This window comes from Mus caroli, unplaced genomic scaffold (genome assembly GCF_978045245.1).
Source record: "Mus caroli unplaced genomic scaffold, Mus_caroli_1 scaffold_15, whole genome shotgun sequence".
In the NCBI taxonomy this organism is placed as follows: Eukaryota; Metazoa; Chordata; class Mammalia; order Rodentia; family Muridae; genus Mus; species Mus caroli.
Genome location: NW_028227270.1, coordinates 44,641,483 through 44,659,728, shown reverse-complemented (window position 1 = coordinate 44,659,728; position 18,246 = coordinate 44,641,483). Strand labels below are relative to the sequence as shown.

Genomic DNA, 18,246 nt, shown 5'->3' with positions numbered 1-18,246 from the left:
AATTATTTTCTTCTCTGGATCCTCAGTTTATGTGAATGAAATCTCCTCTTATCCTCAGGCTTTAATATGAAGCTTTTCTTTGAGCATCAAGGGTGCAAAATAAAAATCTGAGAGTCAAACTTTCCCAGTAAAGATTTGCACATAGCCAGATGTTGCTATTTCCAGTTATCTGTGACTCAGAGCTTTTCTGTCTTGTCTTGGTTTCTTTCAGAAGAAATCTAAATATAGATGCAGACAGGAAAGTACTAAGATGATTATCCTTTTGTCGCACAAACATTTCCCTTGTATACGAGGTGAAATAGCTCATAGAATTTCCCATCATCTAAATATCTGTTGGTCATTTCAGTATCTTCATTTTATGTGGTGAGCTTTTAATTCATGTTTAGCTAACACAGGTCTGCAAGTAATAAATTCTGTCATGGAAATATTTGTGCTACTCATATGTTGTGGGACAGTACTTACTACTGAAGAATAGAACCATATTCCTGAGGACATGGGGCCTCATGAATATTATTCAAGACAAGTTTCTCTATTATTGTGAGTACAGCTGATATTACATTATATCGAGGATGGAAAATGCACCTACATGGACCTGTGCAGAGCAAGATATAGAAACATGGGCTAGATTTTTATTGCATGCCAATCAGTAAATAGTAAATCTCACAATATCTCCTTTTCTGGGTGTAGTAACATCCACCAATAGACTCATTATGTCTACCAACTCCACTTTCCATCATTCACAGTTTAAATTATCTCTCACACTTGTCTGGAATAGAAGTGTTATTTTAAGCAGAAAAAAAAATTAATGTCTTCCTAAACTCAGGCAAGTAGGTAATTATCCAGGCCAAAGAGCTACATTTATGTGACAAAATGCATTTTGGCAGAGAAATTGTAATGCTTTGAGTTGCTTCAATACTTTATTCTTTAGAAGAAGCCTATCATTGATAATTTATTTAAGGTTAAATTATTAATCAAGAAAATTCCATGAGCTCAGAAGATATATAACATGTGTGTGTGTGTGTGTACAGTCAAACAAAAGAAATGGAAATGAAATAGTAAAATAATTGTCTCTCTCAAGTGGCTTGAAGTTTATTCAGTGCTGCATGTGCCCATGTTTGAACCCAGAAGAGAGAGGTTATAGTTTATCTGTGGTTAGGATGAATAATAATAAGCAAGGTACTACAAAGCATGCTTGTGGATGAGGTTGAATCATGGTTTCAAGTCAGCCTGTATAGCACATAGCAAGACCTTATCTTATGTAAAAAGCATACATGTTTTCAATAAATTACTTCAATTGTCCAAATAAATATTATGGCAAAGGCCTCATGTCTAGCTGAAGTGCTATTGACAGTTGATGACTTCTGAGTGAGATTCACTTTTTTTGTGTGTATGTGGCTTCTGATAGGTTGCTCACACCTCAGTGAATGGTCACAACCTTTCACATATGGCCAATAGTAATTGGAGTTTGTGAGATATTAAGTAAAAAACCAACCAACTGAACAAAAACAGGACAATTAGTTGGGAGGGACATTTGATGGCTTCTGGGAGCAACTGAATATAAGTGGTGGAGTTTGGCAATGATCAAAATACATTCCTACATGTGTGAAATTTTTTAGAAATAAAACAAAACATTATCTAAAAGAAAAGAAAATTATAGTATAATCATATAAAGATATACTTGTCAAAATCTTAAAAATTTTTAATTATTTTCTTTAAGATTAGGTCCTTTGGATAATGCCATGTATTGTGGTGGTATCTCATTACTAGATCTTCTGTTATTTGACAGCCTACATCTCTTTTAGCAATATATCTTCTTATAAAGATTTTATTATAATCACTTAGCATGATTTTAATGAAATATGAAACACTTTATCCATTGGTTGAATGAAGCAATTTTAATAAGACTTCTGGCAAAGATATCATTAATTGAAACTAGGGACACTGAGCTCTGTAAGACTGCAGGGCATAGTTAAACTGGCACCTTGCATGCCATATTAAAAGTGACTTGTAAATGCTTTAAGTAAGGGGACAGAAAAAGATTAACACATTTTAAGTAGTCAGACATAATGAAAAAGATATTAGTTAACTATTATCAGGTTCTTTCTACTAAGACCTCATATGCTGATAAACAGGTGATTTTAAAGAAGAGAACAAGGGTTGTAAAAATGAAAACTATTGGTAGGAGATTCTCAGCTTTAGCGTACCATTGATAGTCTTGTGCTTATGTCTAGACATAATGTTTTTATGGAAGCAAACATTTATTTAAAATTCCTTACTTTGGCAAAATTTTTATTCCCAGCTCTTTTTAGAAATACTATAAAATAATATTCAGAATTTATTGTTTTGAGATTCTAAAATGAAACAGTAAACAAATGGTGAACAGCAATAAGGAGTTCTACTATACAGTATGTATTTGGACCTTGGTTGTTAGATTTACTGTTTATTTACTTTATAAATATATATTAGCATTATATTTGATTATTCCTCAAAGTACATAGTTAGATCTTATATTGAAATAATTTCTTTGATGCCTTTACACTATTTCATCATAGACATAAAATTAGATTGTATGTACATTAATTCATAGTGATTGAGATTTGCAATAACCATGACATTACATTTATTTGAATGCTTTTGTGACTCTTTCTGGAGCAAATATGGATGGTCTGGTATAAAGTCAGGCGATAGCATGTAATCCTGAGCACAAGAGGGAACTCACCAAGTTTGCATCCGAAGTCTAAGATGTTTATTGCATGATTGCCAATTGACCTTTGCTTCCTGGATGTGTCAACCTAATGCCAACCAGTTTCCCCATGATCCTTTCTGAGCTGACTTAAAAGGGGAAACTAATTTATCAAATTAATAGAGTAGAAAGTTGCCACATAGATGTGTATTGAATCGTAATGGAAGATGATAGGTTGGTAGGTAGGTATATGGATGGATGGATGGATGGATGGATGGATGGATGGTAGATAGAAAGATGATAGATAGAAAGATAGATTTATTGATTTTAAGTATTTTAAATACTCAAATGAAAATAAATAATTCATATTTTATAGGGGCTTTATTTTCAAAAGCCTAGTTGGTATTTCAAAGGCTTAGTCAATGTCCTAATTTTATTTTATTTTATTTATTTATGTTTGCTAAGATGGAACCATCCCATGATCCTGACTTTCATAAACAAAGATTTTCTGATCAGGAAACATTGTGCAACTGATTTGCATATGAAATAATTTTCCAATCACTTAAATTACCAAAATAGCGCCTATGATAAAAAATTGTGCTCATATATATTAAAACAGGTTCATGTAATCTAGATGATGGACTTGATTCTAACCCTTGAATTTTAGGGTTACAGGTTCAAATTTTTCTTTTGTGATTATTTTGATTATTGAAGGGTTCCCACATTATAATAAAATAAATTATGTCCTTTTTTAAAGATTTATTTATTTTATGTATGAGTACACTGTAGCTGTTTTCAGACACATCAGTAGAGGACATCAGATTCCCTTATAGATGGTTGTGAGCCACCATCTGGGAGGTTGCTGGGAATTGAACTTAGGACCTCTAAAAAAGCAGTCAGTGCTCTTAACCTTTGAGCCATTTCTCCAATCCCATGAATTATGTTTTAAAATCTGTATACTAATCTAATTTTAAAATACCACTTTAGATAAAAGGTTGACTGTTAATCCTTATTCTGATAACAAAATCTTAAAAGATTTTTGTGTTTTATTTTATGTATAGTCTGAAAATTAGCATCATAGTTATTTTTTAAGGAAAACATGCACTTTACTTCTATATTTATTAAAAAACTGTATTTTTCATTTTAAAAATATGATTAAGTTTTAGACTTGAAGTTTTAGTTTTCATCTTTGAAGAGAAATTTACTTATAGTGCAAATATACTTTGGCAAAAATAGACCTAACTATTTGTATTATTTACCAATGATTCTTGGTAAGATGATAAATTGGAAATCTCAATAGAAACCATTCATTATTCAGGATAATTCTGATTGTCTTTTAATGTTTGTTCAATTTTCTTTCTCTTTTTGTATTAGATATTTTCTTTATTTACATTTTAAATGTTATCCCCTTTCTAGGTTCAACCTCCAAAACTCCCTACCCTATCCCCCCTGCCCTAGCTTCTATGAGGGTGTTTCCCCACCCACCCACTCCCGCCTTCCTGCCCTCCCATTCTCCTACACTGGGGTATCGAACACCCTCTGGCCCAAGGGCCTCATCTCCCACTGATGTCCAACAAAACCATCCTCTGACACATGTGGCCAGTGTCATGGGTCCCTCCATATGTAATCTTTGCTTGGTGGTCCAGTCCTTGGGAGCTCTGGGGTGGGTGGGTGGGGTCTGGCCAGTTGACACTGTTGCTCCCTCCATAGGACTGCAAACGCCCTCAGCTCCTTCAGTCCTTTCTCCAACTCCCCATCAGGGACACCCACACTTCGTCAAATAGTTGACTGTAAGCATCTACCTCTGTATTTGTCAGGCTCTGGCAGAGTATCTCAGAGACTGCCGTATCAGGCTGCTGCTGCTGCTTCTTCTTCTTCTTCTTCTTCTTCTTCTTCTTCTTCTTCTTCTTCTTCTTCTTCTTCTTCTTCTTCTTCTTCTTCTTCTTCTTCTTCTTCTTCTTCTTCCTCTTCCTCTTCCTCTTCCTCTTCCTCTTCCTCTTCCTCTCCTTTTTTTCTTCAAAGTTTTTTTTATTATATATTTCCTTCATTTACATTTCAAATGCTATCCCGAAAGTCCCCTATACCTTCCCCCTTCCCTGCTCCCCAACCCACCCACTCCTGCTTCCTGGCCCTGGCATTCCCTGTAATGGGGCATATAATCTTCACAGGACCCTGATATAGCTATCTCTTGTGAGGCTATGCCAGTGCCTGGAAGATTCAGAAGTGGATGCTCTCATATCAGGCTTCTATCAGCAAGCACTTCCTGGTATCTGCAATAGTGCCTAGGTTTGGTGGCTGTATATGGGATGGATCCCCAAGAGGGTAGTCTCTGGATGACCTTTCCTTCAGGCTCTGCTCTACACTTTGTCTCCATATTTGCTCCCATGAGTATTTTGTTCACCCTTCTAAGAAGCTATGACGCACCCACACTTTGGTCTTCCTTCTTCTTGAGCTTCATGTGGTCTGTGAATTGTACCTTGGGTATTCCAAGTTTGCAGACTAATATTTAGTTTTCTTTAAATGTAGATTTATTATTTAGCAATTTCCTACTGCTGCTTTCTCTTGCTTTGTGATCTCTGGTCTTGCTGGACACTGAAGTGGTACTTACTGTGTACAGAATGATTTGACCCAAGGTTTCTCCAGAATTCACAGTGGGTTTATGCTCTCCAAATTAAAATCAGTACATTTATTTAGAACTCACCACCACCACCACAGTATTTCATTGTTATTGCTTGCGTTATTGTTATTGTGGTTGTACTTATTATTCTAATTGTTGTTGTTACTTTTTATTGTTGAATTTACTGTTTTTATTGTTGTTATTGTTTTTATTTTTTACTGTTATGAGTGTTGATGATTATTTCTGTCACTATTAATGTTGTTGCTGCTATTATTATTTTTTGTTATTGTTTTTGTTTGTATTGTTGTTGCCGTTATTATTAACTACTCCTGGGTTGGTCTATTGTAAATTTCATATTAATTCACAGCAATAAATGGCACTAGAAGCCGCATGGAAATTAAACTGTTTCACTTGAAATAAAGGCCCAAATTTACATGAGAATGTGGGTTATAAAATGAACTATAAATTGTAACTGATGAGTGATAGAACTAATTAGACATGGCATTAAAAAGTACAGGCCAGGGAGTAGGCTGTACTTCTCAAACCTAAGTCTTTAGCATTAAAGCACCCTAACCATAAATGCACGAATATCACTTTTTCTTTGCCTATTGAGCCAACAACAATTAACCGAGGAAGACTAGAAAGTTCAATCTTAGCACCACTTCAGTCGGTCACATGACACCACCTAAACCTTTATATGAGTTAATGCTACTTTGAAGCATTTGCTTTATGCTGGATTTAGAGGTAAATCTTTCCTCTCCATTTAGTTAACACATTATGCCTTAAGACTGAAACTTACTTGGATATATCATTTTTTATATTACCTCAACTTATATATGAAACCACTTATACCACTAGGGTCCCATACTTAATTGTTCAAATATGATATTGCAATGTGATATTTAAAATGGTGTTTCACAATCGACTAAGCTGTTCATTGTCTTAAATATTTATAAATCAAAGTGAAGAGAAATACAAATTACAAAGTAAACATTCAATTTCTCTAAAATCAAGAAGATCCTTTAAGTTAAATAATAAGATAATGAGCAAAAGAGATAGTTCAATGGATTAAAGCACTTTCCTATAGGCCTTATGACCAGATATCAATTCCCAGATCCTGTAAGATGACAGGAAAATACTGACTCCTGACATACAACACACACACACGCACACGCACACACACACGCACACACACAGGCATACACACATTAAGTAAATAAATAAATAAGAATTGATATGTAACATAAGATTTATCATAATCTTTTTAAAAATATGTAATTATGGCTGGGGATGTAGCTCAGAGCTCAAATTAATGAAATCATATGCATTGCATTTATTGTATTATACTAGGAATCTTAAGACATTTTGAACAGAGTTTAACTAGATGCATGTTTTGTTAGTAAGATGTCTGCTTCTGGTTTTTTTGTTTGTTTGTGTTTGTTTTTGTTTTTGTTTTTCGAGACAGGGTTTCTCTGTGTAGCCCTGACTGTCCTGGAACTCATTTTGTAGACCAGGCTGGCCTCGAACTCAGAAGTCCTCCTGTCTCTACCTCCCGAGTGCTGGGATTAATGGCATGTCCCACTACACCCGGCTTGCTTCTGTATTTTAAAACAATCTCATAGACTATGATTAGCACAATTGTTTTACTAAAAGAAACAATGCTATCTACCTCATTTTAAATCTTTCAACGTTTTTAACTACTTATTTTTTTTTCTGTTATGAACATCAGACTGAGAGATATTAATGAGCATTAAGAACAAAGAGATAAAGCACAGAAGCAGCCTCCCACTTTGTTGTCACTGATGTAGGGCATGAAGAAGACAGAGTCTTCTATTCAGAGCAGAATATATAGTTTCCAAATACATATGTCTGCATATATGATTTTTGCCTTTCAGTTTATATTGATTTGCTTTGTTTTGATTTTGATAATAATTAAGTATTCTTGAAAACATCGCAAAATTTAGCTAAATATTTGTTTGTTTTTAGGAACTCTCAGAAAATGAAGTGTTTGGATTTCACTTCTCTGTGCAGTCTTTCTTTTGGAGGGTAATGTTGAAATACTTTAATATTAATATTCATGTATTTTTTGTTCTGTGTAGTTATTTGGAAAATTGAATGTGAACTCAGAATGCAGGCTCTTAAATCTGCACCCCAGATAGATGTTTTCATTTTCTTTCTTTACTGACTTAATTTGAAGCCATCTCAACAAACCTTTGACGTCTTCACTGAATCTTATACTTTTGGAAGCATGCCTTTGAAGCTGTTCTTTGCAGGGACACGTTTCTTCAGGTTTTAGGCACTAAAGTTACAGATCCCCGTCCAGGAATAGATCGTTGGCTACAGGACGTGTATAGAGGTTCTTCCTTTCACTCTGAAAGATGAGCTTCTTTTCTGCTCCATTTTTGCTCATAAAATGTTTACTCTTATTAAAGTGACCATAAGCAGCATATCTAGGAGCTACACAGGAAACAGCCATTGTTATTTATTTTGTTACAGAGATCACAAACAACATGTCTAGCTTATCTACAGCAAATACCCATTTGCATTTCTTTGAAAAATATGAGGTTTTCTAACTTTAGCTCTGCGTTTGATTGAAATAAAAATAATATAAAGTTTCCATGGGATTTGCTTTAAATATCATCAGAATTTAGTCTTTTGTGACCTCATCATGAGCTCTGCCATCCACTTGTGTCTCTTCTGTAACTGGGTTGTGCACATTTAGTTACTAGTTTATTGTTAATACCCTCTAATCCCATCCCTTTAAGGCTGTCCCTGAAGCATCAACATGAAGCTCCTCCCATGCCCAAGAGCATCTCTGAGTCATTCAACCAGGGCCATGTCTCATCTCAATGAGATTTTTAAAATCTCCTTATACTGTTATTTCCAAGACCTCTGGGTTTCATGTCTATCTTATGTTCTCCATCTTTAACTCTGAACTTAGTAGCCCTGCCTTTTCTGCTGCTATTTAAGTGGATCATTTCTTTAAAAAAAAATCACAAAACAAGATTCCATTCTCACCCTTGATATTAAGTCCCCATGATGCTTGTCACTAAGCCCAGACACTGTTTAGCTTACACAGCAGATTATGTCACCTCACTGATCTGGGGCAAGGATCCAAATCAGTGAGTAAATAGGGCTGTAATTCTTTGCGGGGCTGTGTTCCTCTAGCTTTCTGTAGATATTTGATGATGATACTCTAGGGTTCATGTAATATTCTCTCTCTGTGTTTATCTCTGTGTTTAAATTTTCTTTCATCAAAAAAACCCAAAACAGTTAACCCATGATTTTTTGTAGGAGTAGACATTGCAGTGGAATTGTTACATTCTTAAATCTTTGTTATTTTCTTTTCTTGGTCTCAAAGCATTTGTATTAAAAAAGTATATATTCCCCTCGAAATTTTAAGATTTGTGGCCATGTCTCTTCAGCAGATATTGAGTTCCATATTAACTTAGGTAATGACCAGTGAGCCACTCTAAGCCACATCTACTAACCCCTGCCCGCTCCAATACACATATCTTTTTGCAGCCTTTTATTGTTGTTGGCTCGTATGAATGACTATAGTATGCTGCTTCCTTCCTGTTGTCTTTACTGAAGCTGCCTTGACTAAAGTTACTCTGTACATTTACCAAAATAATCATTGTTCCTTAGCTTATGTATGGTCCAGGAATGTAAAGGCTGGCTTTTTGTTTGTTTGGTTGGTTGGTTTTATTTTTGTTGTTGTTGTTTTTGTTTTTCGAGACAGGGTTTCTCTGTATAGCCCTGGTTGTCCTGGAACTCACTTTGTAGACCAGGCTGGCCTCGAACTCAGAAATCCGCCTGCCTCTGCCTCCCGAGTGCTGGGATTAAAGGCGTGCACCACCATGCCCCACTAAAGGCTGGCTTCTTTTGAATCCTTAAATGGAAGATGATTTTGCTTATATGAGAGCAGTCTTTGGGACACTCACCCTGTGCTGAGTTTGTTTTCTATGCTGCAAACTCAGAAAAATAATTTAAATCAAGATGCATTGCTAGGACCAACTCTGTCATAGCTGCTATTCTATGTTCCATCCAAGGGGCTCTTTCAACATCCTTCTGCTTTGTTGTTCCCAAATTAGTTTTCCACTTATTAGTGCTTTCTATTTGCTTCTGCTCTTTCTTCTCTTAATATTTCTCAATACCATTTCTCTATTTCTTGGAGTATCTGATTTTAGAACAACAAACATGTAGGTTTAAGTGATAGCCTTTTGGTTACTAGGATGCAGTGATGATGTCTCATCTGGGCACATCACACTGGGTGGGTGACAGATTAACTGAACAAAAGGTAAACTCTTTTAAGGAACATTTATTCTACCAATGAGGAAATGGGATCCAGAGCAATGATGTCATTTCCCTGAAGAACACTGGAGCTGTGACCAGGACACAATATTTTTTCTCTTTCTGAATGCATAGATATAAATGTTTTGAAGAATATGTATTAGCAGGGCTTCCATTTGAGTTGCTGACCAAGAAAATGCCCTGCAAACCAGTCACTCATTAGCGAAGAGTTGCTTGTTTGATATCCCATTGGTAATCAGAAATCAAGCCTAATTAGGATGAGAAATATCTCACATATTCACATCAGAAGTCATTCTGAAAACCAGCCCCATATCTCCCTTCCTGCCTATGAAGTATTGGTATTTTCAGGAACATTTTAGGGATACATATAAAGGAATGTTTTCCCTAGAAATGTTTATGTAAAAAGACTCTCAATATTCATATAAAACATTTACATGGAGTGTTAAGTATGAACATGCTTTTATAAAACTCATTCATTTATAAGGTAACTTCAAAGTCAATAAAAGACATTCTTCTTCAGGATCTAGCCAGATAAATACAGTCATCCTTAACAAAACAATCCCTACCCCCACCCCAAAATCCTTCTTTTTACAACACATGGAGACCATTACAGAAAAGCACAAGCAATCAAAATGCTGAGTTGTGGAACCCAGTCCAAAATGGTTCCTCTGGAACAAAATTTCAATGCACTCAGTGGCTCAGGGTTCTCTGCAGAAGAAGGGAGAGAAAGATCGAAAGAGCTAGAGGGTTGGAGAGTTTTCTGTGCGATTGTATCTCTTAGAAATGTCAGAAATTGTCGGGTGTGGTGGCGCACACCTTTAACCCCAGCACTCGGGAGGCAGAGGCAGGCAGATTTCTGAGTTCGAGGCCAGCCTGGTCTACAAAATGAGTTCCAGGACACCCAGGGCTATACAGAGAAACCCTGCCTCGAAAAAACAAAAACAAAAACAAAAACAAAACAAAAGAAATGTCAGAAATCTAATGAACATGGCTGCCTAAACATGACCTAAGCAAGGATGGACTCAATAGGCAACCTAATGTGGAGGCTTTTGAGGCCAAATCTAGACAAAGAACTACAGGCAATGAAGAAATACAGAGAGATGGAGAAATAGTCTTCCTCAGTGAATAGTCACCAAATAGTTATCCAACACCAGAAGGCCAGCCTTGAAAAACAGTAATATTATAAAGACCGAGAAGGTTGTATTTATTTATTTAGGAATATTTATATGCATGTATATGCATGCAGACACACAACAACAACTGAAAAAAAAAGAGGCCATAAGTTTGGGAGGCTGTGGAGGGAGGGAGAAATGGTCTAGTTGTAATCACAAAAAAATTATTAATAAATTAATAAAATAGAGGCTGAAGTAAAGTCTCTTTTGTAGAGAATATATGTTTGGTTCCCAGCATACAAATCCCATAGTTCAAAGCCACTAGTAACAGCAGTTCTGAGAGACCCAACTCTTCCCTTCTTCATAGGGACTGTATTCACATGCTGTCGTAGTCAGGCTTTCTATTTCTGCACAATTACCATTTTTCTCCCAAAAATAATAAAGATTATGGGAAGTCAAATCAGGTTATTCTCATTAAGTCAGAATTTCATTCTTAACAATAGTTTCAAATGAAGGTACAGGTCTATTATAGAACATTTCTTTCAAATATCTATCATGGGTCTGTTTCTTCCCAGCCCTCTCCACTGAGCAGACATCTAGATTCTGATAAGGGAGTTAATTGAAGAAACCAGTTCATTGAAAGCACCAGAGTAAATTAATGATAATTTTTAATGGAAAGAACAGGAATATATTAAGATAAACATAAAAATGGAAGAGAGACATATAACAGGCAAGACAACATGTATGAAAAGCAGAACAGATCAGAGTAACATCAGTGTATGCCTGTGGTCAGGACAGAGTGGCATTAAGGCATGCCTTATGGTCAGGGTAGAGTGACATCAAGGCAGGCTTTATGATCAGTGCAGAGTGACATCACCAGGACGGGCCCTATGATCAGGTAAGACTGACATCATCAGGGTGTGCTTTATGGTCAGTGCAGAGTGACATCAGGGTGTGCCTTCTGTTCAGGTCAAGCAATAGTGTAGTCAGGTGAAAGAGTGCAGCAAAGGGGAAGAGATGTTAACTATTTAAGAGAAGAATGTGGCCATGTGCTCCTGCACTTACATCATGAAAACCTCAAGTATATATTATATGCCCCCTCAGAAAGTGTCATAGGTCATTTCTATTTTACAAAGGAAAATAAGACTCTTGAAATATTTATAAATTTTAATTTAAAGCTTTAAGAGAAATGTCTAGTAGGTCAAATCAAGGACTATTACTTTTCTTTCCTATTATCATTGGTAAATTTGCATAGCTGTTTTAATTTTGAAGTATGGTTAAAATATATATGACTATTTTCTGTTGAGATGTACCTTGAACACCACAATAAAGTTTTGAGATCTATTTGACCACACATTTATAGTGGATAGTTAGAATACCTTAAATATAGTTAACTTCCTGGCACCATATATTATATTCAGAAGCAATGAGAAAAAATGAAGGATGAATTTAAGAAGTTCCTCTGAGGTTTACAGTAGCTGTGAATCATCTTCAAAATAAGGTTTTGGAGCTTTATTATTGGGAAGACACTTTGTGCCAGGCTACACAAAGCACTGGGGGCATTGAGGGGACGATGGCTACAGCACCAATCTGTTTGTTGGACCTGAACATCCAGCTGCAATTCACTGAAATAAACTCTACAGGAAAAGGTAAGGGTAGAGCATGCCCCTGCATCAGGGATTGAGGGCAGAGATTGCCCCACCGCCTAGTTTTTGCAACATGAAACAGTTATCCTAGGCTGCCATCATGTTTTCTTTGTTGTGGCCTGTGGGTCATTTGATTAAATAAAAGCATGTGGTGCCTCTGTGCTGAAAATGCAGAAAAGAGCTGACTCTTCCCAAGGCTCATCTGAGCATACAAGGCATGCCTTCTTTCTAGTCTTGCAGGGTCTGGGTCTCATTTGGAAGGATTAGGATTTACACAGGAAACACAATCAAGGTAACAGAAGCCAGGGGTCATTTGTACACACCAGAGAGCAGGATGGACTGTTTGCTACCTCTATACAGATTGGTTTTGATTCTTATCTTTCAATCTGGATATACACGAGGATGATATATCATGCTACTATTTGGTGTTTTAGGTAATGTAATTTGTAACTCTTATTAAATAGAATGAGAATATAGATATGTATGCAATTTTTATGGTAGAGCATACCTTACTGGTAGGCTTTAGAGGACAATGCAAATAGAAAATATTAATCTGCTTTACTGAATAATGTGCCAGATAAATTATTTCCTTTAAGCTTCTAATAGGCCTTTCTCAACAACCAGATTATATTGCATCTATCTGAATCCCAAAGCTAATTGAAAACCTGTAAGAATAAATCTTTTTGTGTCATAAACTTTTTAGGTTCTGTCTTTAGAGAGGGAAGGAAGGAGGGAGAGGTAGGGAGGGAGGAATTAAGGATGGCAGGTAAGCAATTTCAAATTAAAATCTCAGACTTGGCAATCTCTATACATTTGGTATATTGGCCTCTTTGTTATTCTGTTATTTTATGTTCAAAGTGATGCATGTCATGAAAAATAGGGCATGAGATTCCAGCATCTATAGGTGTTCACTAAGCTTGTTTTTCCATGTGATCTAACCCAGGTTTCAGATTGTCCTAATTCAATTCTCCCTGTAGTGAAATACCTAGGCTCTCCTCTCCTCACTCACCATTGCTCAGAAACCCTGTCAAGCAATTGTTGGAACCTTAAATGTATCACTACTGCCCCACCCTGGTAATTGCCCTCCAGAGTCCCTCTGTGAGCCCTCTCTTGACCTGCTTTCCATTTTGGGCCATGAGTGAAGTGATCTCTGTGGCTCTTTTGTTTCCTTTGGTTGCCTTCATGAATGTCAAAGCACAAAAATAAGTGGAGTAAACCTCTACCAATTTAGATTTTTTTTAAAATTTTTATTAGTTTACCACAGATATGAAAGCACAATTGATTATTGTTATACATGGAACATTTATTTTTTCTTGAGCCTATCTGTTTTCAAATTAGAAAAAAATTCTCCAAAAATTTTATGGCATCAGATTTGGGGTGGGAGAAATCCTTTCTGATATATCTATTAACAAAACACTAAAATCACTAAGTGGGGTCCATCACCCTGTAGTTTTTGCCAGACAGTATCACTGTACTGAAAGCAAGTCACAGCTAGACACTCTACATTGGATTGGTGCTCGTCATCACTGCACTACAAGAAAGTGTTTGAGAATTGCAGAGAACTAAGAACATATGCTTTGAAAATTAATTTTACATGCTGTTCAAAACAAGAGTTTTAGACCTCTGGACATTTATTCCCACCCTGATGAATAGCAGCCTACTCTCTCTGTTCTGGACTTCTGCAGATAGAACGTAAGAGGCCTTATTGTCAAAATGAGCATATGAGTTCCACAAGTCATTCCACTGGCTTGCTCTCATCTTATCTTAAACGAAATCTGTATTCTGAGGCCGAGTCCTTGTACTGAAAACCATTTTCTATCTGAACATTTTAGCCATGTCGAAGAGAATGATATTCTTGATATTCTAAAAAAAAATATTAAAAGTAAACTAACATTATCTTTAAAGTGCCAACTGACTCATCTTAAATTACTACTAAAGCTACATATTATTAACAAATTCCTTCACACTTTAAAATCCAGTGTTTTCTGATATGTTGATAGTCTAAAATTGGATGAGTGTATCTGATGAGAATGGTCCTAAGATACTACTAGGTAGGAGGATCAAACAAAACACATGTGATAAAGATTCACTTCTTCAACAACCCCCACCCCCAAACTGAATCATATCCACTCGGCATCAAGCAGGTGAATTTAAAAAATTTTACTGCTAAAATTTGCAATCTAATGCTTTAAAAGCTGAAGGATGATTTCCTTCACCAATTGTCATAGATGTTGGCTTTTAAGCTGTGTTACATCATCTTCTTATTTTTTTTTTCTTCCTGTTTTCTTTCTCTGCCAAATAAAATTCTGATTTAGCAAGTACTTATCCGCAAACAACACTTTAAATAGACAACTCCTCAGTGTAATCTGGCGAGGGCAACCGTAGATCTGTTCATCACTCTGTTCCGTTAGTTTCTTAGTGAGTAGTTTCATTTAAATGATTATTAGTAAATGTGTATTGTTTAGACACATGCTATGAGGAAAATATTAACAGAGAGACATTAAAAATAAATTTTTCATAATTATTCAATAGGCACTTGATTCTCTTAATGTTCAAATCTTCAGAATAAGGTGTTCTGTTGAGAAGTATACTTAAAAGCACCACTAAAACCTTTAAAAAGTATAGGCAATATCTATGCCAGAGAGCAGATAATAGTTATGATTATGTAAATTAATAATAGGTGTTAGAACACAGGTAAGGGCCAGTGTACATGTGAATGATGTAATGTTTAAAATACAGTCTCTCACTGGAGAGGAAGCTGAGAGGTTAAGAGCAGTGACTGCTCTTCCAGAGGTTCTGAGTTCAATTCTCAGAAACCACATGGTGGTTCACAACCATCTGTAATGGAATCAGATTGTACTCCAGAGCTATACTAATAAAATACAGTCTCTCATAGTTGAGCAGACATCAGAGTCACCTACTGCTCTGATTAAACTAGTGCTGAGCCGAGCTCTCAGAGATCTAATGCCACTGTCCTATGAAAAGACCAAAGACTTTGAATTTCTGATATGTTTCCAGGTAACACGGATGTCCCTGCTCCATGGACTGCATTTATACATGTGGTTTATAGAGGCAACACATCTGAAACAGAGAAGTGACCAGAGGTACCATGAGACAGTTATGTTAGGTATTAGTAAAGAGCAAGTGGCCACAGGTACCAGGACACATGAATGTTAGTATTAGGTTTCAGGATGCTTTAACGTGGAATTCTGATCATCACTATTCATTTAAGGTGTTCCCTGGAACCCTGGATTTTAAGAAAGGTAAGAATGAATGACTACTCCAGGAAAGTGAGGCTGCTTTGCTTTATGGAACATATTTTGTACATGTTCCTCCTATATGCACACTGAAGAGTAGTATTCTTCATCTACACAGTAACTTAGATAACTGTTTTGAATACCAAATACAAGAAAAATAAATTCAAGAAAGGGGCCAAATGCCAAACATCACACAGAAATTTCTAGAAAGATGTGATTATAGCCTTCTTGGTGTGTGGCAGTTAGGTGGGGAAGCCATTTCAGTTACTTCCTGTGAACTTGAATCAAGTCCAGAAATCAAGCTGGTGTAGCCTTTAGAGTAAACCTACACATGTCCACACTTTAATTTTTTTACAGATTATTTATAATAATGAATACAGCATAAATGCTATAAAGCTAGCTGTCATACTGCATTGTTTAAGAGTAATGACAAGAAAAGTTCTGCATATGTTCAGTACTGAAGTGTTTTTTTGAATAGTTTCAGTCAGTCATTAATTACATGTATGGAAGGAAACTCCACAGCTGTGAAGGACCAACTGTGCCCAGTGACATTCTTTTGCTAGTATTGAGTGTCTAACCTGACATGTTCCTCATTTACTCTGTACTGTTATTAACTTTCTACACTTCATAGCCAAAATTAAGTATGTATCTGTTTAATGACTATACTGTTTACTCAAGTTATGAACTTACTCCATTAGATCTCTGGTGAATTATAGAGTTTCTTATATGAAATGTGCCATTTTCGATAACACTTATTAAAGATGAAACAATCTCTTAAAAATCAGTTTATGTTCAGGGCCTTCTTATTCTTGTTAGCCCATTACAGAGCATGGCCCTCCCTCCATTCCCACAATTGTTAACTGTTTCTTGCAAAGTTTGTTCTTCCTCCTCTTCCATTCCCTGTGTTAGCATCTAAGAAAACATTTCTTCATAATGATGGCATTTGGCAGCTCCTCTATGGAAACCATGCATTTTCTTCCTCATTTATTTGTGTTCTGTGAAACAAAAAAAAAAAGGTGGGGGGAAGAAATAGGATGGAGAATAATAGGTTTCAGGTGTCCTACTATGAAAAAACTGTCTCAACATTGTTCGTGACAACATGCAGCCAAGATTATACCTCATGTCACTTTGGCTGTGAGTTTGATTTCATCTGCTTTGGAGAGTTTGTAGAGGAACAAGTATATCAGTACAATGTCTGTCATGAATATGCACTCTGGAGAGTAGGTGGAGGAACACGTACTTAAGTACAATGTCTATCATGGATATGCATGCACCCATATGATAATGTACATGATCTGATTTTCTGAATTTACCATGTATAGGAAACCCTCTACTAGAAATTTACCTCTGTAACAACAACCCACTTAACTGGAGAGTACTTTTTTGTGTTCTTATATTTATTTTTTTAATTGGATATGTTCTTTATTTACATTTCAAATGTTATCCCCTTTCCTAGTTTCCCCTTCAAAATTTCCCTATCCTCTTCCCCTCCCCCGGCTCCCCAACCCACCCACTCCTGCTTCCTGGCCCTGGCATTCCCCTATACTGGGGCATGGAACATTCACAGGACCAAGAGCCTCTCCTCAGATTTATGACCAGCTAGGCCATCCTCTGCTACATATGCAGCTAGAACCACGAGTCCTGCCTTGTATTTTCTTTGATTGGTGGTTTAGTCCCAGGGAGCTCTGGGGGTACTGGTTAGTTCATATTGTTATTCCTCCTATAGAGCTACAAATCCCTTCAACTCCTTGGGTACTTTCTCTAGCTCCATAATTGGAGGCCCTGTGCTTCGTCTAATGGATGACTGTGAGCATCCATTTCTGTATTTGCCAGGCACTTGCAGAGCCTCTCAGGAGACAGCTATATCAGGCTCCTATCAGCAAGCTCTTGTTGGCATCTGCAATAGTGTCAGGGTTTGGTGGTTGTTTATGGGATGGATCCCCAGGTGGGGCAGTTTCTGGATGGTCATTCCTTCAGTGTCTGCTTTGAACTTTGTCTCTGTAACTCCTTCCATGGGTATTTTGTTCCCCCTTCTGAGAAGGATCAAAGTATCCACACTTTGGTCTTCCTTCTTGAGTTTCATATGTTTTGCAAATTTTATCTTGGGTCTTCTGAGCATCTGGGCTAATATCCACTTATCAGTGAGTGCATATCATGTGTGTTCTTTTGTGATTGGGTTACCTCATTTAGGGTGATATCCTCCACATCCATTCATTTGTCTAAGAATTTCATGAATTCATTTTTTTTAATAGGTGAGTAGTACTCTATTGTGTAAATGTACCACATTTTCTGTATCTATTCTTCTGTTGAGGGACACCTGGGTTCTTTCCAGCTTCTGGCTAATTTAAATGAGGCTACTATAAACATAGTTGATCATGTGTCCTTATTATAAGTTGGAGCATCTTCTGTGTATATACCCAGGAGTAATATTGGTGGATCTTCCGGTAGAACTATGTCTAATTTTCTGAGGAACCACTAAACTGATGTCCAGAGTGGTGATAGCAGCTTGAAAATCCACCAGCAATGGAAGAATGTTACTCTTTCTCGACATCCTCGCCAACATCTGTTGTCACCTGAGTTTTTGATCTCAGACATTCTGAGTGGTATGAGGTAGAAT

General features: G+C 36.5%; 1 protein-coding gene across 9 annotated transcripts in view; it reads left to right on the top strand.

Moving 5' to 3' along the window:
* The window catches only part of Mctp1 (multiple C2 and transmembrane domain containing 1), a 633,933-nt gene that overhangs the window by 337,571 nt on the left and 278,116 nt on the right, over window positions 1–18,246 (top strand). For 5 of the 9 annotated variants that reach the window (XM_085830938.1, XM_085830936.1, XM_085830942.1 and 2 more), the window contains one exon: window positions 7,287–7,346. The exons of the other annotated variants lie outside the window; for them this stretch is intronic. In XM_085830938.1, the coding sequence (XP_085687064.1) occupies window positions 7,287–7,346 (60 nt within the window). The remainder of the gene's footprint in view (window positions 1–7,286; window positions 7,347–18,246) is intronic. 9 annotated transcript variants of the gene reach the window in all.